The sequence below is a fragment of the Drosophila innubila genome, chromosome X (genome assembly GCF_004354385.1).
Source record: "Drosophila innubila isolate TH190305 chromosome X, UK_Dinn_1.0, whole genome shotgun sequence".
NCBI lineage: Eukaryota > Metazoa > Arthropoda > Insecta > Diptera > Drosophilidae > Drosophila > Drosophila innubila.
In genome coordinates this window covers 36,328,908-36,354,886 of record NC_047626.1, presented here as the reverse complement: position 1 = coordinate 36,354,886, position 25,979 = coordinate 36,328,908, and the positions used below count along the sequence as shown (strand labels likewise).

At 34.5% G+C, this 25,979-nt stretch overlaps 1 protein-coding gene across 1 annotated transcript in view; it reads left to right on the top strand.

The window, feature by feature from the left end:
- LOC117794118 (G1/S-specific cyclin-D2) overlaps window positions 1–25,979 on the top strand; it is a 156,154-nt gene that overhangs the window by 80,787 nt on the left and 49,388 nt on the right. Inside the window, exon 3 of the mRNA XM_034634605.1 lies at window positions 22,515–22,736. Within this exon, the coding sequence (XP_034490496.1) occupies window positions 22,515–22,736 (222 nt within the window). The remainder of the gene's footprint in view (window positions 1–22,514; window positions 22,737–25,979) is intronic.

Sequence of the window (25,979 nt, the reverse complement as noted above, 5' to 3'; positions counted from 1 at the left end):
TGATAGTCGTACAAATCGACCTGACTGCAATATTTTCAAATTATCTTGAAGTGGCTCTCACATAAGTGGTGTTCAACTGTTTGAACATTTTTAGGTGACGGCAATTCTTCCAATGACCAAAACTTCTGCAATGTTGTGTATATTGTATTTTCCTGATAAGTTAGTTCCTAAGAAAATCCAGCCAACAAGAGTTTTTTCCATAATCGGACAATTTGATGAGCATGTCAATCTTCTGTGGCCTGTGAAAATTTGGATCAGCTAGTTGCAGGTCCTTAGGGATATTCCAATCACTGATATTGACCGAGTGGTCAGGCTGCTAACTTGAAATGGTTTTCTAGACCCACAGCTCTAATGAGACCATGGGTGTTCCTGGGATGAAAATATTCTCATTGAATATCAGACATTCATTGTCATAAACCTTCTTTAAGCTTTCTAATGCCTTTGTATAATTATCCTCGGTGACTTGGAACGCTTTAATAGTGCCGGAGCTGCACCATAGAAACACGGTATTAAATAATTTTACTTCTCTATCGTTTCAATCGTATTATTATTATGAGCCAGCTTTTCAAATAAGCCTATAAAATTCTTAAACTCTGAGTATTTTTGACTAAACTTGAGAAGTGCCAGATGCGGAAGACGTGTGCGTGGAGCCGCAACAGAAATAGCTGCCTGCGTTTCAGGACTGAGCCTCTTTATAACGGACGTTAAACGAGCTTTTGTCGTTTTGCTTATTATTTTATGCATTCGATGTGTAGCAAAAAATTATAGTACTATAAGCAAAAAAAATTGTATTTAAGTATACCTACAACATACGCTATGTCCCATCCAAGAAGTTTTGCTTTGATTTTTATACCCTGAGCCCATTGAAAATGGCAAAAAGGGGTATAATATGTTTGGCAGAATGTATGTAACAGGCAGAAGGGGGCTTGGCAGACCCCCCAAAATATATATATTTGATCAGGATCAACAGCCGAGTCGATTGAGCCATGTCCGTCTGTCTGTCGGTCTGTTTGTCCGTCCGTCTGTCTGTTTGACCGCGTCGATTTCAGAGACCATAAGAGCTAGAGACTTCAAACTTGGTATGTAGGTTCCTGGATACCATACGCAGATCAAGTTTGTTTCCAATTTTGGATGCCAAAAGGATTTACAGGCACAATGTGAAAGGTAGCACTCCCTAACTGAACAATCAATTGAGAAGTAAGCCTATTAAACGACCCTGAAAATTTCAAAGCGATTGACCAATAAATAGAGAAGATATTTCGGAATTAGTTTGAATTCAATAATTACATCTGATGGCGAATTGAGCGTGCGAGCGAGACAGCATTAATACGTTTATATGCAAGTATATGAGAGTAAGAACTAGTACCCATTTTTTGGGTACCCAGCATTAATGAGTACTCATTTTTCTGGGTACCGAACTAAAAATCGAGCGATAAACAAAAATGTTATCGTTATCATGTAATACATACAAATATTCAATTAGATTAAAATATAATTGTGTTGATAAAAAGGGGCCTGTTCCGAATTCCGAAAAAGAAGTGGAATTGCCGCAAATCGAGCTGATTTCTGTTCAAAATTCCGCAAATCAACAAGAATTGTTGTTTTCAAAACGTGTGCTGTTGAACGAGCGGAATCAAAGGTAAATGCTACATAGAGCATTAAAATAATTGCCTAAAACAATAAACTGAAAATTCAAATAACCTTGAACATTTTTAGAATCGTTCAACATCACTACTTCAACTGTTTAAAATTGAAGTATATTTTAAAAGAATTTTTTTATAAACATCTATAAAATATTGCATACAGAACAAAACCGAGCGGCATTGTCTAAACCGAGTGTTCTTAATTTCACTTTACTTTTTGTTATCGATACTAGCTCTTGCAATCGAAAGTTGCTAGATTTACTTCAATTGATAAGTAAAATTCGAACAACGAAATGTTAGTCTAATTTAGCTTCTATGTTCTATATTTCAAAAACAGTTTTAAGTAACTCTAATCGGATTTAAGAGAAAAATTGAAGATTGAATGTTTTTATTATTAAAATCATGACAGCACTGGTTCATGTCGATATGCACAACCCAGGCAATCAGCTGGTGACAAAAATTAAATTGACAATTTATATTATTTAAGCAACTTCTATTCCTTCATTGGCTAAAATAGCCGATACGGTCGATGACTTACTGCTATCGTAAAGTTTTCGAAACAGAGTTCGAAAAGTAAAAACAAGTCCATTTCGGTCGGAATTGGGAACAGCAAATAGTAAAACGTTCGTTTTAGTTTCCTTTTCACTTTTTGAAAACGTTCGGAATTCGGTACAGGCCTGATTATTATGTATTTTTGCACGGCAAAATTCGATATGACGTCACATTTTTCAATAAAGTCGGACAGAAGGTGATTGCTGTCCATGAAATTGCATGAGAGGACAAGCGATCATTTTGCAGCACTACTTTTGCATCGTTGCCGAGCAATGAAAGCTGCAAAATAATAATTTACTATACATACTAATATTTCCGATTCCTCACACATATATTCATTAAGTTTCCGCTTATTATCATTGTAGAAGACACTTAACATTTTCCGTTTGTAAAATCGCATAAAACTAGACTTTGCATTTTATTTTAAACTGCGCGCGAGTTATGTAAGTAACTTCCTCGGTGTTGTCGTTGACAACTTAGTAGTTGACAAGTAGTGTGGTTTTAATAAAGTTTTAATATGTCTCAACAATAATTAAACGTCTTGATTTCTTTCGGGTTGGAATTCAACTGATTTTATCAAAATGATTCTGTACGTAATTATGGCTGAGTGGATAATTGTCTTTGGGGTGTCGCATGTTGAATTTACTATCAGATTGTGGGCGTTGAACACGAAGATGGTCTGCTTCTCCATCTCCATTATTATCTCGTGATCTCCGATTTTTACCACGTCGCACGTCGCCGTATCCTGATTCCATATTCCACGGAGACATTTGACGTCGGATTTGCTGATGTCATCTTTATTACTCTCGCAAACCTATAGATCGTGAATTATTTGACATTTTTGTTTTTAAAACTTTAGATCAATAATATTAGCTAATGCATATTCTAGTATTTTAAGATAATAACTATTATTTAGAGGTAGTGGAATAATATGAAATAGTGTGTATTGAGTTTCCCCAAAGACATCAACATATTTGAAAAATTATGTCAGTACTGTTTACAATTGCCTGTAATAGCAGTAGTCTATATAAGTGTTCATTTGATAGAAGTATGCTTTCGGCCACGTTTGTTAAATGAGTGCTTAAAAAATCAATATGGAAATTAATCCTATTAATATATTGTAAAATAAGTATTTCATTATGCTCCTCGCTTAATTCTTTGTATATATTTTTTCTATAGTTATCCAAAAAATTTCTTATAATCATCTGTTCTTTATTTATATGTTCAGTTATATTATTGAACCTCACAAATATCTCTTTATTAACTGTTAATCTGTTCGTTTAATATGTGGCTGCAGATGATAGCAAAAACATACCAGAAACTGGTACATTTCGAATTCCATTTTTAGAATCAATCGACCCCATCATTTAGCAACTAAAATTGAGATTTGAGGCACTTTTTATTGTTACTGATGATTCGAATTAAAAAACAGGACTTTAACACTAAATCCAAATTAGACAGTGAACTTGAATAGCATACAATGAATTTTTTTAACGATTCACATCACATCCTTCACATCACATCAGCATTAGCACATCGTTTATTTAGCAAACATCAAATAAATTTGAACCACTTACGATCATCAATTGGACAAGAAAACTTATCAGTCTCCGTTTGCTATCAATCGAATATCTCCAAATATGGGTAAAGTAATATATGATATTTCTTTCATAAAAGCTAACAATTAATACCTCAATTTGGGGGACCTAAAATCGATTTTACAATTCTAGAAATAGCAAACCATTATAAAATTAAAGTTTAAAATTCTTAATTTTATCATGTATTTTTAAAGTATGTTTTCAGGATGTTATTGTTAAATTCAGACAATATGCGGATAAAATGGCAAGGACTCAGCATTTTAAAAGTCAAAGATGTCTAAAATATTTGATTTAACTAAAAAAAAATGGGCTGACGTGGGCCTGATTCTGTTCTACCTCGTCAGTAGAAAACCTAGGAGTTAACTTGTTTTGTTGCCGAATGAATGGAGTTATTGTATGTTATAAATCCCTCTTCTGTCCTGTTGATATGGTCTATTGTACTGATAATTCCGTTGGTACTGATTTCTCTCAAAATTATTATCCTTACGGTTACTTTGACCCTTAAACTACCTTGGTCTCAAAAATATGTTCCTTTCCTTGATGGTCATTTCATAAGCTTTTTGTAGAGCTTATGGACTTTTGCTTCTAACAAAGCTACCTAGATTACCTTTTAAGTCCAGTGACAAAGGCTTCCAAACAAGTTGCTGCATGCAGTTCCTTCTTGGCTTCTAATGCCACTGCATTTGTTTATTTTACATTAATTAAATCAAATAAAGCCCTTTGAATGTTTGTGATTTCGTCAAAAAATCTTTCAACCGTCAGTTTCTGTATTCAAGTTGATTTAAGTCCCTAAACAGTGTTTTTTCCGTCCTTTTATCTGTGATTTTTTCAATAAGTCGGTCCTTAATGTCGTCCCAATTAAGTCTTGCAGCAGTCTGAAGTAATGCTTCATTTGCCTTGCCCTGAATCTTGTTTCTGATCGACCTTAGGATTAACAATCCCATGTGCGTCTGATCTGCCCCACGAATGAGCATTAGCATTTCCTCGACGTTATTGATAAAATCGCGTAGTCCCTCAACGATTCCTTCGTACGTGGGCATTGATTTAATGACGTCAGTTAGCTTAAAGGTGCCCATTATGTCCGTCTGTACCTGTATAAGTCCCTGCCCTAAAGCTGGTGAGGTTGAAGCGTCCGACCCCATCGTACTTGTGCTAATATTTGTCCTTTCGGCTAATAAAATGCTAGCTTCAAGCTCTTCTGGAATTTACTCCTCAGACTGTAAGTTTAGATAAGCCGGAAAAGTGTTCGATTCATTTGTTACAATAATTCCAAACATTTTATGTGTCGATATGTTTTGTTTTGCAATTTGTAAAACATAACGTCAGCTAACCAAAAGTTTCTGTGCAATACAGTAACTTGGCTGATGCAAAAATCGACGTCACAACACAGTGAGGTTCGCGCATATATTTCGTTTCACTTCTTTTTTTCTTTTTCATTGCCATATTTTTATTTTCTGTTCCGACACACACATACACTTCCACAATTCACTTTATTTCCTTTGTTTCATTTCTTTGTTTCGTTGATCTATATACATTTTCCTCCATTAGATTGCTATTACTTACAATACGAAAATGGTAAAAAATCCTAATAGCTGCATCCTAGTATCCTTGAGGTTCGTCCTTCTGGTCCTCTGAATACGTGTTCAACCATAAGGGCCGGCTGCGCCAGTTATGTAAGTAAATTTCTCGGTTTTGTCGTTGACAACTTGGTAGTTGACAAGTAGTGTGGTTTTAATAAAGTTTTCTGTCTTAAATATACTTAAATATTTACACAATACGAATGTTGCTTGCTGGAATAATGCTGACGCCGCATAACATCGTTGTGGGTCTGGTTTCGCAACGACATCCCCTAGTCCGGCTGCGGTGAAGAATTGCTGAGTTGTTTGGTTGTATGATGTAGCACAATGTACTTAGAGACATTGCCCTCTTGTTGGTTTAGGGGGCGGGATGCTAGAGGGTACCAGCATGGTAACTCGCGCAATGCGGCAGCCTCTGTCAGACTCTAATTTGTTTCGAAGTGAGAGAGGAAAATGCTGCAGGAATTTTGACAGACTAAAATTGTAGTTTGTGGCTACTCTTGACACACTCTACATTGATTCCGAGCGATTACGATTTGCGACTTATCAATTTAAATTTAATTATACCCTGAGCCCATTGTTTTTTGTATTTTTGAAAAATCTTAACCAAACTAATAAAAATATGCATTTAACTTAGTTTTGTACATTCTGACCAGATTTGGTTCAAATCGGTCATATCATATAGCTGCCATAGGAACAATTGGTCGAAAATAAACTTTTATAAAAGAGTACCTGGGCTCAGGGTATCCTACTATCGAGAGTGCTCGACTGTAGCCGCACCTCACCGCGAGCGAAGCGAGCCGGGGGTAGGCGAGCGAACTAGCAGGGGGAGTAGCCCCCTTGTTTTTGCAGCAGTGTGTAATGCAATAAATAGGGAGTACAAAGATTTAATCAAGTACACATCTTTTAGGGCAGTTCGAGCTTTTAAGAATGCCTATGGGATTGAAAACTCCCTCGCAAGTGTTTTAAAGATTTGTGAACAGCATATTCTCTGACTTGATTAGGGAGAATTAAGTCATAGTGTATATGAACGACATTATGATTGCAAGCAAAAATGAAAATGAGCATTTAGAGGCCTTGAAAATAGTGTTTGAGCGTTTGGTAGAAAACAAGTTAGAATTAAGGTTGGATAAGTGCGAGTTCATGTAAGACAAGGTTGAATACTTAGGATTTCAAATATCAAAGGAGGGTATAAAAGCATATAATAAAGGGCTGGAAGCGGTAAAGAACTATCCTGTGCCCAATAAAGCTCAAGCAGGGCAAAGTTTTTTGAAACTTTCTTCATATTTTAGGAGATTTATAAAAGACTTTTCTGTAATCACCAAACCATTGTATGATTTGTTAAGAAAGGATACCAAATTTCACTTTGAAGAAGAGGAGCTACATTTTTCTTTTATGTTTAATGGAGAAATTATTGGAAGCGCCTGTGTTATCAATTTATGATTTCAAAGATGATATCAAGTTGCAATGCAATGCAAGCGCGCAGGGATTCGGGGCAGTACTGCTGAAAAAAAGAAAGATGGCAAACTTCACCCAATATTTTATTTTTCAAAGAGATCAACGAAAACAAAAGCAATGTACCATAGTTTAGAGTTGGAGACTTTAGACATCATTTATGCTTTGCGCAAATTTATCTACAAGGAAAGCGGTTTAAAATTGTTACAGATTCCAATTCTTTAACTTTGACTTTAAACAAGATAGAGCTTAATCTTAGGATTGCGAGATGGGCACTAAAAATTTAGAATTTCGATATGAGCTAGTACATAGAGCAGGCAAACAGATACAGCACGTGGATGCGTTATCAAGGTGTAATTACACTATTATGATAACAGAAGCAAACAGTTTTGAGACCAACTGAATAATTTGTCAGACAAAAGATGAGAAGGTGCTTGGTGTAAGAATTGAGAAATGGTGACTAATGATAAATGATTAGAATCTTATGTGTCTGAAGGAATGGAGAATCATGTTCTATATAAATATCATGATGAGCTTGGACATGTTGGTAGGGATAAAATAGTAAATTCAATTGGAAAGTCGTATTAGTTCGCTGGTCTAAAAGCGAAAGCTTTAATTCACATTGAAAGCTGTTAAAAATGCATAGCATTCTCGCCTAAAACAGGAATGGAAGGTGGAGTTTTACATAGTATACCGAAAGGCAATAAACCGTTTGAATTAATACACATTGATCATTATGGGCCAGTAGATACAAGTAGGTCAACAAAATATATTTTTGCTGTTGTTGATGGTTTGTGTGAATATACACAAAAAAACAACCAACAGTAAAGGAGTAATCAGTGCATTAAAAGATAACTTTAGATCTTATAGCAGGCCAAGTAGTATAGTGTCTGATCGAGGGAGCTGTTTCACATGAGCCGAATTTGACGAATTTTTGAATGAACAGAATATCAAGCATGTGAAAATTGCAGCGTGTTGACCACAAGCTAATGGCCAGGTTGAACGAATAAAAAGGAGTTTGGACCCGATGATAGGTAAACTTACCGAGCCAGAGAAGGCACAGTATTGGGATAAAATTATTGAAGGAGTGGAAAATTCGTTAAACAATACTCATCATAAAACCACGAAACAACTTTCAAGCACAATGTTGTTTGGTTTAGCTCAAAAGGGAGAAATTAGCGATGACTTAAAAGGTAAAATAGAGGGGTCTAATCAATTAGAAATCAATCGAATCAATTGGCTAAAACAAGAACCAAACCTACTTTCTTCGATAGATTTGGGGCCCCACATGACAAAAAACATTTTTTTTATGGTAGGTCCATCAATACTCGAGAAAACCAAAACCGATTTTCCAAATCTTTATTTTTGCTGAAAGCGAATGAATGGTCGCATTCGCTAGAAAACATGCTCCCTGATCAAGTATCACAACAATCACTGCGGACGGCAGTTCGCGTTAGTGACGAAAGCAGCATGAAGGGTGCGAAAGGCGACTAACTATATATACAGCTAAGTTGGAAAATTTGCTACGACTGTCCGATCAGATCGAAATATATACCAATCGAAAGGTTTAGTCCTAACTTACAAAATGGCATACTAAAACTTTTTCTAATTCACCTGGGTCATGAGATACGGGGGTGTAAGTGGGAGGGGAAAAATTTGCATGATCGCAGCTTGTGGAGCCAATGGTGCTTTTTGGTATAATTATTTATTTTTTAAAAAATTTTATCAAAAATACGCGTCGATTGATACCTCGATGACCCAAATCCGTTAGCTGGTTCAAAAGATAAATAAATTTGAAATTTTTAGTGGACTTTTGAAAATGAAAGGAAAAGTTAGTTTCTTTGTTTGTCTGTTTGTATCAAAGCGCAAAAAAGCTAAGATGTAATGATGGGGATTTATTCCTCTTTGAAAATCTAGAAATGTTTGTTTTACGACTTTTTCAATTTCCCGCTAGTTTAGCGGGAAAACGCTAAATCCCGCTTAAATTGAAACTCCAACAGTTTCCAAACCATAGAAGCTACAGATATGTTCTATATATCATTGGAAAGGTATGTTTGAGAGCTTTTATGCGTACCTTAAAACTTTTTTTCAAAAGTATTCAGGTAACATTTTACAGGTGATATTATGTTTTTAAGCTTACATTTAGGCGATTTTTGACAAAACGGCTCTAACGATTTCTGTTAAATTTTATTATGTTGTAAAACGTTCAATTTTGGTCGAGGGGCTTGGAAGATATTACCTGTTAAGTGAATAAATACATTTTTCGGTCGAAAATCATGTTTTAGTACGAGAAACTTTTTGGTTTTATGAGATATCTCAACCAAACTAATACAATATACATTTAACTTGGTTTTATACATCCTGACCAAAGTTGGTTCAAATCGGACTACTATATCATATAGCTGTCTTAGGACCGATCGGGTCAAAATAAGGTTTTAGTATGAAAAACTTGTTTGTTTAGTGAGATATTTTAACCAAATTGATAGCATTTGCATTTAAGTCAGTTTTAAAAATCCTGACCGAAGTAAGTTGTTATCGGACCACTATATCATATAGCCAATCGGTCCAATATTAAGTCCTGGTATGAAAAATTTTTTTGTTTTATGAGATATCGTAACCAAACTAATAGAATATGCATTTAAATTAGACTTATATATTCTGACCAAAATTGGTTCTAATCGAACCACTATATCATATAGCTGTCATAGCACCGATCCGGCGAAATCCAAGTCTTAGTATGAAAAACTTTTTTTTTTTCATAGTAAGTACGAGGTCTCCGACAATAGAGTATGCTCGGCTGTAGCAACGCGAGCAAAGCGAGCAGGGGGCGGAGCCCGCTAGTTTTTTTTTTATAATTAAAGAACAATTTTTTTTAAATATGAAATACGTTGAACAACTAAATTTATATATTTTACTATTTGCCTGCTTTAATGATAAAGTTACAATGTCAAAAGCAAAAGCAATTGCAAAAATTTCTGATATCCCACAAAAAAAACCTCTACACGAGGTAAAAGTCTAGTGACGAAAGCAATTTCTAGCCCAAAAATTTCTGATATCCAATTTTGTGACGAACAAAATTCAGTTTAATTATAAAATTTTAAATAAAAATATAAGTTTATAAAAAAAAAGCGAAAATTGGCATTCGGCACTGCGCAAAAAGTAATTTTTATGTACAAAGAAGCTCACCCTTTTTGCTCACAGTGCACAATGCCAATTTTAGCTTTTTTTTTTTAAATATAAATTTTTTGCTTTCGTCACTAAACTTTTACCTCGTGTAGAGGTTTTTTTTGTGGGATTTTATGCTACTGGAACTTCCTGGTGAACGCTTTGATACATTTTTCTGTCAACGGCTTATTATCGAATTATCGATAATAAAAGTTATAAACAGCACAGATAGGAAATTAAAATAAAACTATATAATTAATTAAAATAAATTATTCATGTATTTCGATAAGAAAATCTGACGGGAGCACAAAGATAGCACAAAGTAGAAGTCTTTTTTTTATGATACATGCTCAGATATCATGATAAACAAAACTTGGTTTCATGATACGGTATCACTGCAGTTCACCAGAAGTATCATAGGTATCATAAAAATGATCAGGGAGCAAAATTTGCGTGGTGAATTCGACCAATATATCTATAATTCATTAATACAAAGCTTAAGATCTAAACCAGTAGTTTAAGAGACATACATTTTTGAATTAAGAAAATTATGATATTTTTAAAGCTTTATTGTTTAGCTTTTTATACAGTGAGCCCATTGAAAGTGGGCCAACAAGGGTATAATGTGCTTGGCAGAATGTATGTAACAGGCAGAAGCGAGCTTATATAGCTGCTATAGGAACGATACGTAGAAGATGAAGATTTAGTGTGAAAAGTTTTTTGTTTGTTGAGATATCTTAACCAAAGTTTTACTTTAAAACTCGAAAAAAATGTCAAAAAAAAATGTTTAACATTTTCTTTTATATTTTATTTGCATAGCTGCATTAATTACACGTTGTTTAAGATATGATATAATCTATGTAGAGACGGCGATATAATATTATTTTGTGTCTAGGCATGTTTTTGTCGACTTTGATGACTTCCTTGTGGAGCGGCATGACCTTAAGTATGAAATTTTTTGTTGTGATTTTTGAGATATCTTAACCAATCTCACACAATATCAATTTTTTGTTATTTTACACATTTTGATCATATTTGGCTCAAATCGGTCTACTATAGAGATCGGTTCAGAATCAGTCTTTAGTATGAAAGCTTCTGCTGTTTCTTAAGATATATCATCCAATCTCGCAGGTTGTGTACCTGGTAATGTGTTATATATCCCTACCGAATTTGGTTCAAATCGGTTAACTCTTCAATATAGCTGCCATAGGAACGATCCGTCGAAAATCCAACTTTTTTATTTATTTTTTAAGATATGTCAATCAAACTCACAAATTGTGTGTTCTATATTTACATTTTCTCCAATTTTGGTTTAAATCTGTTCACTATTTCATATAGCTGCCATAGGACCGATCAGTCTACAATCAAGTTTTAGTATGAAAAACTTTTTTGTTTTTGAGATATCATAGCTACAGGGCTCGGCACTCGAAGGGTTGCCAATAAAAAATGCAGTAATTTGGTCAATTTTTTTTTATTTGTTTCAAATCTTCTGAGTATTGTGCAAACATTTTACACTCTATGAAAAATAGGTTATTGTTCGATGTAGCCACCCTTAGCGCGGATTACAGCAGAAAGTTTGGCTCGGGAAGGCTTCACACGCAGCACGAACGTGGTCTGATAGTATTTTGCTCCATTCTTGGAATGGACCATATGGAAAAGTCCATTGGGCTTAAGTCTGGAGAGTATGGCGGCCATTGCTGTAATGAAATGAAGCCTGGAACGCACAGTGGTCGAATTGGCCGATTTAGCGTAACGAAATAAAAATTTTCGATCTTTGAAATCTACCAAAATTTGATTTCCCGCCGATAGCAAAATGTTCAATTAGCAGAAAAATGTTATCTTTACATTTTTAATCCATATTTTTGATCAGCTGTGAGCTTTCAAACTCAATATATGTAAACACAGCTGTGACAAAAAGCATTTCCTTTCTGTTTTATAGCTGCACACACTGTCGTGAATAATTTTCAGATTGGATTGTTAGCAACTCATTTCAGTACAAAATCCGAATGATCATTTTGCCTCATCCATAATGAATGAGCCGATTTCTTGCCATTCGCCCCAGCGAACTTCAGTATTTTTTTATCGAACACGCGATGTTTATTGATAAGATCGTAAAAAAAAACAAATAATCACCTTAACCAGCTGCTTTCTTAAATAAAAATGGTAGGCATTAAATTTGCGCCAATTATAATATTATAATAAATATTAAAATGTTGTTATTGTCTGCTTTTTATAATTTGTGCACAGAAACCGAACAGCAGATTTGCTTTGGGTGTTTTAACAGGCAAAAAAAATTTAAAATAATTATTTTTATTTACTGGCATTTGAATATATACAAAAAAAAAAATTTGGAAAAAATCTTTTGGTTTTTGAGTTATTTAATTCGTTGCGCTGAATCGGCCAAATCGACCACTGTGGAACGCTGTCTTGTAGAAATTGTTATATTTGTCTGGCTTTATGGGATGGTGCCGAGTCTTGTTGAAAAGTCCAATGGCTTCCATCGAACTGTTTACGTGCCCAAGATAGCAAAGCATCTTTTAAAATCTTTTCAAGGTAGATATGTTGGTTTACTTTTACACCCTGTTCGATGAAAACGAGTGGCGAACGTCCTGTGGCAGTTACTGCAGCCCAAACCATCACTGATGCAGGCGCTTGCTTTCGCAGAGCAATTCGCTGGTCGAAATTATCGTTTGATTTGTCCTGTAACCATACGCGATCGTTTTGCTTTACGAGTCGCTGAACAGTCAAAATTTTTTCGTCAGAAAAGACAACATTTTCAAGCTCGCCACTCGAGCTTTCATTCGTGCCGGTGTTAGATCTTGAACTTTTTGTATTTTGTAGTGCTTTAAGCAAAAATTGTTTTTTAAATTGCGTGCCATACTATAAGCAGACTACGAACTGCGCTCTGGCGTGAATTTCGTTGGATTCTGGCTTTCACCTTTTTAACCACTTCAGCCGATTTTTCTGTTTTTTTTTTATGTCCACCGCCATGGCGTTTTTTACGCTACCAGTATCGTTGTAGCATTTAATGGTTAGATGCACAACCATTTTGTTAACAGACAAATTGCGTAGCTCATTAGCAATGGCTGATGCTGTTTTTCCCGAAAAATACAAAGCAATAACACTGTTGCGTTTGAAGTCCATTTCGATAACTTTTTTTCACTGCGACGTATATCGATATACTTTTTTTAACTCGTAAACAACTAATCAGACAAACGCTAGCCAAAACATGAGCGCGCTATCATTTGCCGTTTGGATGCTATAATAATAATAATAGTTGTAATAATGTATTGTTAAGTTTAAAAATTTAAGATTGGGGACAATCTCACAGTCAGACGGGCCAACATCTGTAAAATCGATATCACATCCCTAATATTCTGTTAAACAATCGTACATATCTAGCTTAAGCGTTGCCAGCTGAAGAAAAGAATAATATATAATTGAGAAACGAAGTGAGCAGACATGTTTTATTAAAATCGGCTACACAAGGGGGCTCCGCCCATGGCTCGCTTCACTCGTGGTGAGGTGTGGCTACAGGCAAGCACGCTCGTCAGTAGGATATCATGTGCAGGTACTCTGTACTAAAAGTTGATTTTCGAACGATTTGTTCATATGGCAACTGTATGAAACAGGAAACCGATGTAAGCCAAATTCTTTCAGTATGTATAACACCAACTTGATACTTTTTGCTCTCAGTGCACAGTACCAATTTTCGCTTTTTTTTTATTAATTTATATTTTTATTTAAAATTTTTAGATTAAACTGAATTTTGTTCGTCACAAAATTGGATATCAGAAATTTTGGGGCTAGAAATTGCCTTCGTCACTAGACTTTCACCTCGTGTAGAGGTTTTTTTTTTTGTGGGATATCAGAAACTTTTGCAATTGCTTTTGCTTTTGACATTGTAACTTTATCATTATTGCAGGTAAATAGTAAAATATATAAATTTAGTTGTTGAACGTATTTCATATTTAAAAAATTTTTTTTCTTTAATTATAAAGAAAAACTAGGGGGCTCCGTCCCCTGCTCGCTTTGCTCGCGTTTCTACAGCCGAGCATACTCTTCTGTTGGAGACCCCGTACTTACTATGAAAAAAAAAGTTTTTCATATTAAGACTTGGATTTCGCCCGATCGGTCCTAAGACAGCTATATGAAATAGTGGTTCGATTAGACTCAACTTTGGTCAGGATTTAAAGGTCTAACTTAAATGCATATTCTATTAGTTTGGTTAAAATATTTCATTAAACAAAAAAGTTTTTCATACTAAGACTTAATATTGGACCGATCGGTCCTATGACAGCTACATGATATAGTGGTTCGATTTGAACCAACTTTAGTCAGGATATATAAAACCAAGCTAAATACATATTGTTTCAGTTTGGTTGAGATATCTCATAAAAAAGTCTCAAACCCCTCAACGCGAAATTGTACGAAGGGTGAGCTTCTTTGTACATAAAAATTACTTTTTGCGCAGTGCCGAATGCCAATTTTCGCTTTATTTTTTATTAACTTATATTTTTATTTAAAATTTGTAGATTAAACTGAATTTTGTTCGTCACAAAATTGGATATCAGAAATTTTTGGGCTAGAAATTGCTTTCGTCACTAGACTTTTACCTCGTGTAGAGGTTTTTTTTGTGGGATATCAGAAATTTTTGGAATTGCTTTTGCTTTTGACATTGTTACATTGCAGGCAAATAGTAAAATATATAAATTTAGTTGTTAAACGATTTTCATATTTAAATAAATTTTTCTTTAATAATAAAGAAAAACTAGTGGGCTCCGCCCCCTGCTCGCTTTGCTCGCGTTGCTACAGCCGAGCATACTCTACTGTCGGAGAACTCGTACTTACTATGAAAAAAAAAGTTTTTCATACTAAGACTTGGATTTCGCCCGATCGGTTCAATGACAGCTATATGATATAGTGGTTCGATTAGAACCAACTTTGGTCTGGATATATAAGTCTAACTTAAATGCATATTCTATTAGTTTGGTAACGATATCTCGTAAAACAATAAAGTTTTTCATACTAAGACTTAATCTTGGACCGATCGGTCCTATGACAGCTATATGATATAGTGGTTCGATTTGAACCAACTTTAGTCAGGATATATAAAACCAAGCTAAATACATATTGTTTCAGTTTGGTTGAGATATCTCATAAAAAAGTCTCAAACCCCTCAACGCGAAATTGTACGAATTACAACATTTTAACATTTTAATCACCAAAATGTAAGCTTAAAAACATTATATAACCTGTAAAATGTTACCTGAGCACTTTAGAAAAAAAGTTTAAAGGTACGGATAAAAGCCCTTAAACACACCTTTACAATAATATGTAGAACATATCTGTAGCTTCTATAATCTGGACTGTTGAGGTTTCAATTTTAGCGGGATTTCGCGCTTTCCCGCTAAACTAACGGTTTTTTTAAAAAGTCGTAGAACAAAAATTTCTAAATTTCTAGGTTTCTAGACCACTAAAAATTTAAAATTTAGTTATCCTTTAAGCCAGTTGTCGGATTTGGGTCATCGAGCTATCAATCGACGCGTATTTTAAAAAAAAAATTTTTTAAATATTAAAAATTTTACCAAAAGGCCCGAACTGCTCCATAAGCTGCGATCATATACATTTTTCCCCTCCCACTTACACCGTATCTCATGACCCAGGTGCTACCCAAGACGATAGCAGCGGTATCAACAGCAGCGGCGCATAAACAGCGTAGAAAAAAAAAACTCAACACAAGGTAAAAGGCTAGCGACGAAAGTAGATTCTAGGCCCCAAAATTTCCGATATCCAATTTTGTGAAGAACAAAATGAAGTTTAGTATAAAAATTTAATTTAAAACAAAAACACGAAAATTAGCGTTCTCAATTGTGCGCAAAAAGGGTGAGCTTCCACGAACATAATAATAACTTTTTGCGCAGTGCCGAATGCCAATTTTCGTGTTTTCTTTTTTTAGTTTTGAAATATTTATATAAAACTAAATTTTACCAAAAGGCCCCAACGGCCCCATTAGCTTCGATCGTATAAATTTCCCCACTTACACCCCCTTATCTCGTGAACTAGGTGAGTAAGTAAAAGTTTTAGTATGCCATATTGTTAGGACCTAACCTTTCAATCGGTATATCACTTGATCTGATCAGACAATCGTAGCAAATTTTCCATATTAGCCGTATATATTGCTAGTCGCCTTTCGCACACTTCGTACTGCTTTCGTCCCTAGCGCAGATTGCCGTCCGCAGTGATCAATTTCTTTGGAAGTCATCCTGAGGTGGCGCATCGATTATCTATTTTGGGAAATCGGTCGAAAATTAAAAAATCCGACATCACTGTGATTTAATCAGAAAGGATGGTTATTTAAAAAATAAATATTATTTTTCTTAGTTAGCCCTAACTGTTTTTTTTTTTTTTTTCTAAAACCATATCAACTGTTAAAATTGGTGAAAAAACGTCGGACTTACAGATTTTTTAAAACTACCAAAATCGGTAAAAATCCGTTACATTTGAGACGAGCACGTTCTTTTGGAATGTGTGCAAGGTATGAAGAAGGCACGTTATTTTGCCAAATTTTTAATCTAATTTTTTAGGTTGATTAATTTCATAATATGGTTCTGAAACGGTTATGAAATGGCCTGGCACTATAGTAGGTGCAAATACCGGTCACAAAATTAAGGAATATGAGTAACATATTCTGAACTTGATCTTCGTGTGGTCTGCGTGCCAAATTTGGTTACTCTATTTTTTTTAGTCTCTGTGATCCTTTTATTTTTACAAACGAACAGAAGGTTGTTTGTGATTTACGAGGGCGGAAATGAGCGTGTCAAAAATTTTAAACTTGGCCTGCTCCAACGCATTTGGAGACTGTGGGTGAAAGTTTGGTCCTGAGATCTAAGCGCTCACAAAGACGAACAGACAGACAGACGGACGGACGAACAGACACACACACATGGCTATATCCACTCGGCTGTTGATGCTGATCAAGAATATATCGAGCCCTATTTGCATAAATAACGTACGCGTCAAAAGTAAATTTTACAGGAGAAGGTAATTTTGAGTAATCGTGTGTCGTATTTCGTATACCGCTTGTCGCTTACGTTTAAATTGCCAGGTCAATATCTTCGTAAATATAGACAATACAAATTAATTATTTTGTGTGCAGATGCGGTTGGTAAATATGAACACATTTGCATCAAAAAACAAATGCAAATGCTTATATAATTACTTTAGTTAAATCACACTGTTAACTTATATTGTCACAAATACTTACATTGAAATTGTTGTCGATGCTAAGGGTATTCCGATCATTGCTGTTAGGTGTTATAATTGTTAAATATTAAACATCGAATGCAAATAAAAATACGAAATATCGAATATAATTTATAATTAAAATAATAATGTCGAAATGTTAGGGTTAATTAGATTTATTATTTATAATTTAATATTATAACGTTAACGAAAATGAATAATTAAATTAGATTTATTCGGGTGAGATGGGTATGTGGTGAGGTTGGGTAAAGTTGGGAGGACGATCGTTGAGGTGGATAACGTCATCTGTCCACCTAATCCTTGCCAGCTGTTGTCCGTGAAGGTGTTATGAGACCAAAGTCTGAGTATTATTCCGATTAGTAAAAATATAAGTAATTGTTACCCGACTCGCCAAGTATCGATGGTCGAACTCATCTTTGAGTATACCGATAGTAAGCCGGCAAATCGATATTTGGCTGCGGTTGATAAGTCGGTTCATAACACATCAATCTTCAATTTTTCTCTTAAAACCGATTAGAATTACTTAAAACTATTTTTGAAAACTAATTTTAAATATTTCATGTTAAATATAGCACTTAGAAGCTAAATTAGACAAGAATTTTGTTGCTCGAATTTTAATTATCAATTGAAGTAACTCTAGCAGCTTTCGATTGCAAGAGCTAGTATCGATAACAAAAAGTAAAGTGAAATTAAGAACACTCGGTTTAGACAATGCCGCTCGGTTTTGTTCTGTATGCAATATTTTATAGATGTTTATAAAAAAATTCTTTTAAAATATACTTCAATTTTAAACAGTTGAAGTAGTGATGTTGAACGATTCTAAAAATGTTCAAGGTTATTTGAATTTTCAGTTTATTGTTTTAGGCAATTATTTTAATGCTTTATGTAGCATTTACCTTTGATTCCGCTCGTTCAACAGCATACGTTTTGAAAACCTCAATTCTTGTCGATTTGCGGAATTCGGAACAGCAATCAACTCGATTTGCGGCAATTTCACTCGTTTTCGGAATTCGGAAAAGGCCCGAATGTGAAAATTGTGTTAGCATACTATATAACCAATTGGCTTTCGATCAGTCGTGGGCTTCTGTGGCGTAGTGTGCTGAGTCGCATGGATCAAGAGCTGGTTGACCAGCGGGTCGTGAGTTCGAATCCTGTCAGGAACGTTTTTTAATTCGATAATTTTGCATTGACATTCAATGTGTATTTATTAATGTTATCATGACATATAATATTAACATTTAATGTTAATAAACATTTTTGAAATAACGAAATAGAGTACTGTAAAACCAATATGACAATTTGGCAAGTTGCACTCAACACACTGTTTGGCTAAGTTGGTTGAGCCACCAAAGCTTTGAATTTTATTTAAACATAGGATCGTGGGTTCGATTCCAGGCACCGTCAAGTTTTTTATTTTTTAATGGTTTTCTAAAAATTTTGACTTGTTTTTTTTTTTCATGTACAGTAACAATTGTTACACCCATATATGTGTTTTAAATGTATGTGTGTTCTTAACAAATCTCAAAAATGCACATTACGCTTGAGAAAAATCAAGTCTTTAAAATATGTATGATAACCAAAGTAACAGCATATGAATCTGGTTTATTCTTTTAATTCATGACCGAAGTTGGTGCAAATCGGACCCCTATATCATATAGCTGAAATAAAACCGATCACGGGAAAATCAAGTCATAGTATGAAAAACTTTTTTGTTTTATGAGATATCATAACCAAACTTATAGAATATGCATTTAAGTTAGTCTTATACATCATTACCGAAGTGCAAATCGGACCTTTATATCATATAGCTGTCATTAAAACAAGTAGTCGAAAAGGTAATACAACGCTCGGCAACAGCGTCAAGTAAGTAAAATATTATTGCATTTTTAGCAGTTCTTGCTTACTCCATAGTAAGAACGGGGTCTCCGACAGTCGAGTTTGCTCGACTGTAGCACCGCGAGCAAAGCGAGCCGGGGGTTGGCTAGCGAAGCGAACAGGGGCAGAGCCCACTAGATTTTCTTACTATTTTTAGAGGTGCGCCAACTTTTTTCATCATTACTTGTGAATGCCATAACAGATTTTCAAAAGCTTTACTTTTTCTAAAAGCTAATAATATATCTATATTTCACTTATGCACAGTCTTAGATTTCAACTCGTAGTTTTAGAGCTATCAATTTTTCAATTAAGAATATGATGATTTCTTGCGTAGCTTTTTTCGATTTTTATGACTTCCTTATGGAGCAGCATGTCCTTTTGTATACAAATCTTTTGTGTTTTTGAGAAACCTTAACCAATCTCACAAAATATCAATTTTTTGTCGTCTTGTACATTATGACCATATTTGGCTTAAGTCATAAAGCTGCCATAAGAGGGATCGGTTCAGTATCAGCCTTAAGTATGAAAACTTCTACTGTTTCTTAAAATATATCATCCAATCTCGCAGGTTGTGTGTTTGGTAATGTGTTATATATCCCTACCAAGTCGGTAGAAAATCAAGTTTGGTATGAAACAATTTTTTGTTTTTAAAGATATCTTAATCAAACTCATGAATTGGGTATCTTTATTTTTATTGCCCTTTACATCCCAACTAAATTTGGTTGAAATCTGAACACTTTATCATATAAAGCAATCTATATTTAAGGTTCGTACATACAGTAAAAAATTCCGTTTGCTGGGCTGAACTCCACATAAAAACAAGGGGGCTCCACCCCTGCTCGCTTCGCTCGCCTACCCCCTACCCACCAAATTTGGTCAGAATGTCAAAAACAAACTTAAATGCTGTTAGAATAGTTTGGTTAAGATATCTAAAAAAACAAAAAACTTTTTCATACTAAGACATAATTTTTGATGAGCGTCTCTATTTCAGCTATATGATATAGTGGACCGATTTTAACCAAACTTAGTCAGGATGTAAAATACCAGCCCAGATGCATATTCTATTAGTCAAGTTTTGATATCTCAGCAAATAAAAAACTTTTCCATCCTAAAACTTCATTTTCGATGTAACGTTCCTGTGGCAGCTATATAATATAGTGAACCGATTTTAACCAAATTTAGTCAGGATGTATAATATCAGCCCAGATGCATATTCTATAAGTTTTGTTCTCATCAAACAAAGAACTTTTTCATACTAAAACTTCATTTTCGATGTATCATTCCTATGGCAGCTATATGATATAGTGGTCCGATCCAAAAATAAAAATAAACTGGATCTGCCTATGGTATCCAGGAACCTACATACCAAGTTGGTCTTATGGTTTCTGAGATCGATGCGCTCAAGCAGACGGACATGGCTCAATCGACTCGGCTGTTGACCCTGATCAAGAATATATATATACTTTGGGGGGTCTGCCACGCCCCCTTCTGCTTGTTACATACATTCTGCCAAGCACATCATACCCTTTTTTGCTCATTTTCGATGAGCTCAGGGTATAAAAACAGTAGCGGAACGAAAGATAAATTATCTCGCTTCAGTTTCGCTGGTGCGGTACTCACAAAAGTCATAAAAACGAAGTTGCCAGATAAGGGGTGGCGTTTATCAACACTATAGGCAACAGCTGATATTTTTCTTTCGACTGACCAATTATATGTCGTGTTCAAAATTTGGACAGCCATTAGAGAAACGTCAGCTGTTTGTTGTGCACTTTAGAGATAGTAAATTTAAGTAAAAATGGCTGAATTTAAAGTGAAAAGAAACGCTTTGACTTCGTTAAATCAGACGATAAGACAAAGTTGATAAATAAAAAGCATTTCAATGCAATTTTTAAAGATTAACCCAATATGCGTGTCGCCTGCGTTCCTCCACCTCTGCTTCCTTCAGCACAGGGCTTATGCTAACAATCCCGTCTCCATATCTTAAAAACTTTCCATTTTATTTATTTTTTAAGTTTGGCGCTTTATTAAATGTAAACAAAGCACAGCTGGCGCACCAATGTGATCATTCAACATTTGGTTACTTTTTGGTGTTGCGGTGGTCACACTTATTTTCGTCGCTGAGCGTCCATTTATCACTTTTTCTTTTCGCTCCTCACAAACTTTAGTGAATACCTACCATTAGTATGAAAAACTTTTTTATTTTTTAAGTTACCTGTACCAAACTTACAAAGAGTTTAAAACTTAAAGAGCCTCATATCATCTTATACAACCTGTCCAAATTTGGTTGGAATCGGACCAATATAACATATAGCTGCCATGGGACCAATCAGTCGAAAATCAACATTTGCTAAAGGTTGATTCTGAATCGATCCCTCCTATGGCAGCTGTATGATATAGTAATCCGATTTAAACCAAATATGGTCATAAGACAACAACAAATTAAAATTCTGTGAGATTGGTTAAGGTATCTCAAAAAATACAAAAAAAAATCATACTAACGGTCATGCTGCTCCACAAGGAAGTCATAAAAATCGAAAAAACATCGATACAGTTAAAAAAAATGTATATCACCGTTTCGCCATAGAGTTTTAAAAATCATATCATATAGGACGCGTAATTAATGTAGCTATGTAAATAAAATAGAAACGAATATTTAAAAATTTTTTTCTTTGAATTTAAAAGAAAAAAAAACGGAAAAACGTTAAGAAAAAAATCATCATTTTCTTAATTCAAAAAATGATAGCTCTGAAACTACTGGTTTAAATCTAAGACTCTGTATAAATGAAATATAAATATATTCATTAGCTTTTAGAAAATGTAAAGCGTGAAAAAACGTAAAGACGGTTTTGGCATTCACAAGTAATAATGATAAAAGTGGGCGCACCTCTAAAAAAAAAAGTAATAAAAAAAGCCAGATTTTTAAAAAGTTCTAAAAATAAACTCTGCCATAGAAAAAAAATAAAATAATTTTCGTCGTTTGTGGCCCCAAATCTATCCAAAAAAGTGGATTTCGTTCGTTTAATAGCCAAAAACTTCAAATTCGTTGCCTAGTGCTATACAGCGTTTTCGAAAATAAAAACATATTCGGTAAAACAAACCCAACAGACCCCTGTACTTTTTTTAAGTACGGGGTCTAAAAAAAAAAAAGCCAAATTTACTCCACCCTAATGTCCAATGTTATTTATTTATTTATTTTAAAACATGATTACAGATAACAGTGTAATCTAGTTAAGGTATAGCGCTGGCTTCATGCGGCTTTTAGCCATGTTTGTTGTGATTATATCTGACAGTGTGCTATCTTTTTAATATTTACTGATTATTTATGTTGTCCAATGTTATATATATTAACATTTCTTTATTAAACATTATCTTATTTTATTTAGGTGTGTACAGAGGAAAAGTGCCAAGAGGAGGTCATTTTGTTAGCGTTAAGCTACATGGATCGTTTTCTATGTTCGAAATCAGTTCGAAAAACGCATCTACAAATCTTGGCTGCAGCCTGCTTACTGCTGGCTTCTAAGCTACGTGAGCCCAATTGTTATGCGTTATCTGCAGAGCTCTTAGTCTTCTACACTGACAACAGCATAAACAAAGATGATTTAATAGTAAGTTTATATTTTGAAAATAAAATTGTTTCTTTTTTAATACATATACTAATCTAACAATGTAAGCATCACTGCGGACGACAGTTCGCGCTAGTGACGAAAGCAGCACGAAGGGTGCGAAAGGCGACTAGCAATATATACAGCTAACTAGGGTGCTCCGTCCCCTGCTCGCTTCGCTCGCTAAATTAAAACGTGATAAAGAGGAGCACTTCTTATAATTTTCTTGAATAAACTTCTTTTACGCAAATCACTGCGGACGGCAGTTCGCCTTAGTGACGAAAGCAGCACGAAGGGTGCGAAAGGCGACTAACATCACTGCGGACGCCAGTTCGCCTTCGTGACGAAAGCAGCACGAAGGGTGCGAAAGGCGACTAACAATATATACAGCTAAGTTGGAAAATTTGCTACGACTGTCCGATCAGATCGAAATATATACCAATCGAAAGGTTTAGTCCTAACTTACAAAATGGCATACTAAAACTTTTTCTAATTCACCTGGGTCATGAGATACGGGGGTGTAAGTGGGAGGGGAAAAATTTGTATGATCGCAGCTTTTTATCAAAAATACGCGTCGATTGATACCTCGATGACCCAAATCCGTTAACTGGTTCAAAAGATATATGAATTCGAAGTTGTTAGTGGACTTCTCAAAATGAAATGAAAAGTTAGTTTCTTTGTTTGTCTGTTTGTACCAAAGCGCTAAAAAAAGCTTAGATGTAATGATGGGGATTTATTCCTCTTTGAAAATCTAGAAATGTTTGTTTTACGACTTTTTCAATTTCCCGCTAGTTTAGCGGGAAATCGCTAAATCCCGCTAAAATTAAAACCTCAACAGTTTCCAAACCATAGAAGCTACAGATATGTTCTATAAATCATTAGAAAGGTGTGTTTGAGGGCTTTTATGCGTAGCTTAAAACTTTTTTTCAGGTTTTTACAGGCAAAAAGTAATTTTTATGAACAAAGAAGCTCATCCTTTTTGCTCACAGTGCACAATGCCAATTTTCGCTTTTTTTATTAATTTATATTTTCATTTAAAAATTTTGGATTAAACTGAATTTTGTTCGTCACAAAATTGGATATCAGAAATTTTGGGGCTAGAAATTGCTTTCGTCACTAGACTTTTACCTCGTGTAGAGGTTTTTTTTGTGGTTTAAGTTACTGTTCTACTTCAATGATTGGAACACTTGTTAATTAGGACAACCTGGTATTTCGAAATTTCATTTTTTATCTATAAAACTTTCTGTAAAATGGGCACAACAAATTATTAATTCTGAAATCTGATCATAATAACGTGTATAGAATAGAATAAACGTATAATAGTATAAAAAAGGCAAGTGAAGGCATTTCAACTTATTTTTTATGCCCGACACGGCCCAAGCCCGAAACTTACGATTAAAAATGGGCCCGAATCCGCACGACACATTTCTTGTGCGGCCCGAGCCCAGCACGATCGGCCAAAGTTTCAATAAAATATGATTGAATAATCAAATTTAAAATTTTTATTTAAAAATAAAATTTTATCAATGTTACATTAAGATTAATATGTATTTATGTAATTATTTCAAATTCTTATTCAAAAATAATATTTAATCAATAATTCATCTTAAGAGTCGAGCAAAAAACTAAAGATTTGTGTGTTACGTGCCTTCGGGCTTGAAAGTCAGGCACAAGCCCGGCCAGGCCCGACCCGTGCCCGTGGACCCGTGCCAACCTCTACTTCTGATAGATCAGTAATCAGTACCTGTTAAATGACATGATACCTTCTTATACAAATCAGACTACTACTTTTTTCACCGTTCGTATGGAGCAATTATTATCAGTTATTTGAGAAGAATTTCAAATTTTTAGTTGTTGAAAATTTCTTAATGAATGTAATAAGTAGCAACAAATTTATATAATATAACATTTTTTGAAAGAGAAAAAAATAGTTATATTCACGCTGCCAGATTTAGCGGAAAAAAGCGGGATTTGGCGGGAAATTTCAGATTTGGCAGAAGAGTTTGAAACTTGGCGTGCAAAAGCGAATCTGTGAGTTTGGTTGAGATAACTTAAAAAACAGAACAGTTTTTCATACTAAAGCTTAATATGATGCCGATTGTTCCTATGACAGATATTTTGACCAAATTGTTAAATATCGTAAAATTTATAAAATGTTAATAAAATGAAATTAATAAATAAAAATAAAATCGCGACCCCTTGCCCGTTAGTCTACGACCCCATCCTCTTCACTACCTAAGTACTTAGCCCGCTGCAAACAACAATAAAAATGCAGAATGTGGCAAAATATTAGTTTTGATTTAAAAAAATACAAATAACAATAAATTAAAAAAAAAAAGGATTATTCAAACTTTTCTATTTTGATTTCAAAAAATACGAATAACAATAAATTAAAAAAAAAAGTAATATTTGCCTGGACTGAGCCGGCAGGTCTTGAACCCGTGAAGCCTTGCGCGTGAGTCTAACAGACCATCCTCTGCACAACTTTGCAAGAAAACTGAAAATACATGTGAACTTTGAACTCCATTTTGACGCACTTGCAGGCCCCATTTTTGAAATCGCAGCCTCATCTCCCGATGAAATTATCTTAAGTTTATAGTCCCAAAATTTCAAACTTGTATCTTTAGCAGTTTGGCCTGTACAATGACGAGTGAATAAATGAATTAATTATGGAAAATTTGCTACGATACTGATCGATAGGTTTGGTCCTAATTAACAAAATGGCATACTAAAACTTTTTCTAACTCACCTGGGTCATGAAATAAGTGAGTGTAAGTGGGAGGGGAAAAATTTAAATGATTGCAGCTAATGGGACCGTTTAGGCCTTTTGGTAACATTTTCTATTTTTTTTAATTCTTATTAAAAGTAGTTGATTGATACCTCGATCACCCAAATCCGATAGTTTAATTGAAAAGATAATTTAATTTAAAATTTTATGGTATCTTCTCAAAATTAAATGAAATTCAGTTTGTTTGTATGTATCAAAGCGCTAAAAAAGCTTAGATTTAATGATGAGGATTTATTCCTCTTAGAAAAACTAGAAATGCTTGTTCTACGACTTTTGAAACAAACAGCTAGTTTAGCGGGAAAACGCTAGATCCCGCTAAAATTTTAACTCCCTCAGTTTGCAAACCATAAAATCTACAAATATGTCCTATATATCTTTGGAGAGGGCTTTTACGCGTGCCTTTAACTATTTTTATAAAGTGCTCAGGTAAAATTTCACAGGTGAAAGAATGTTTTATG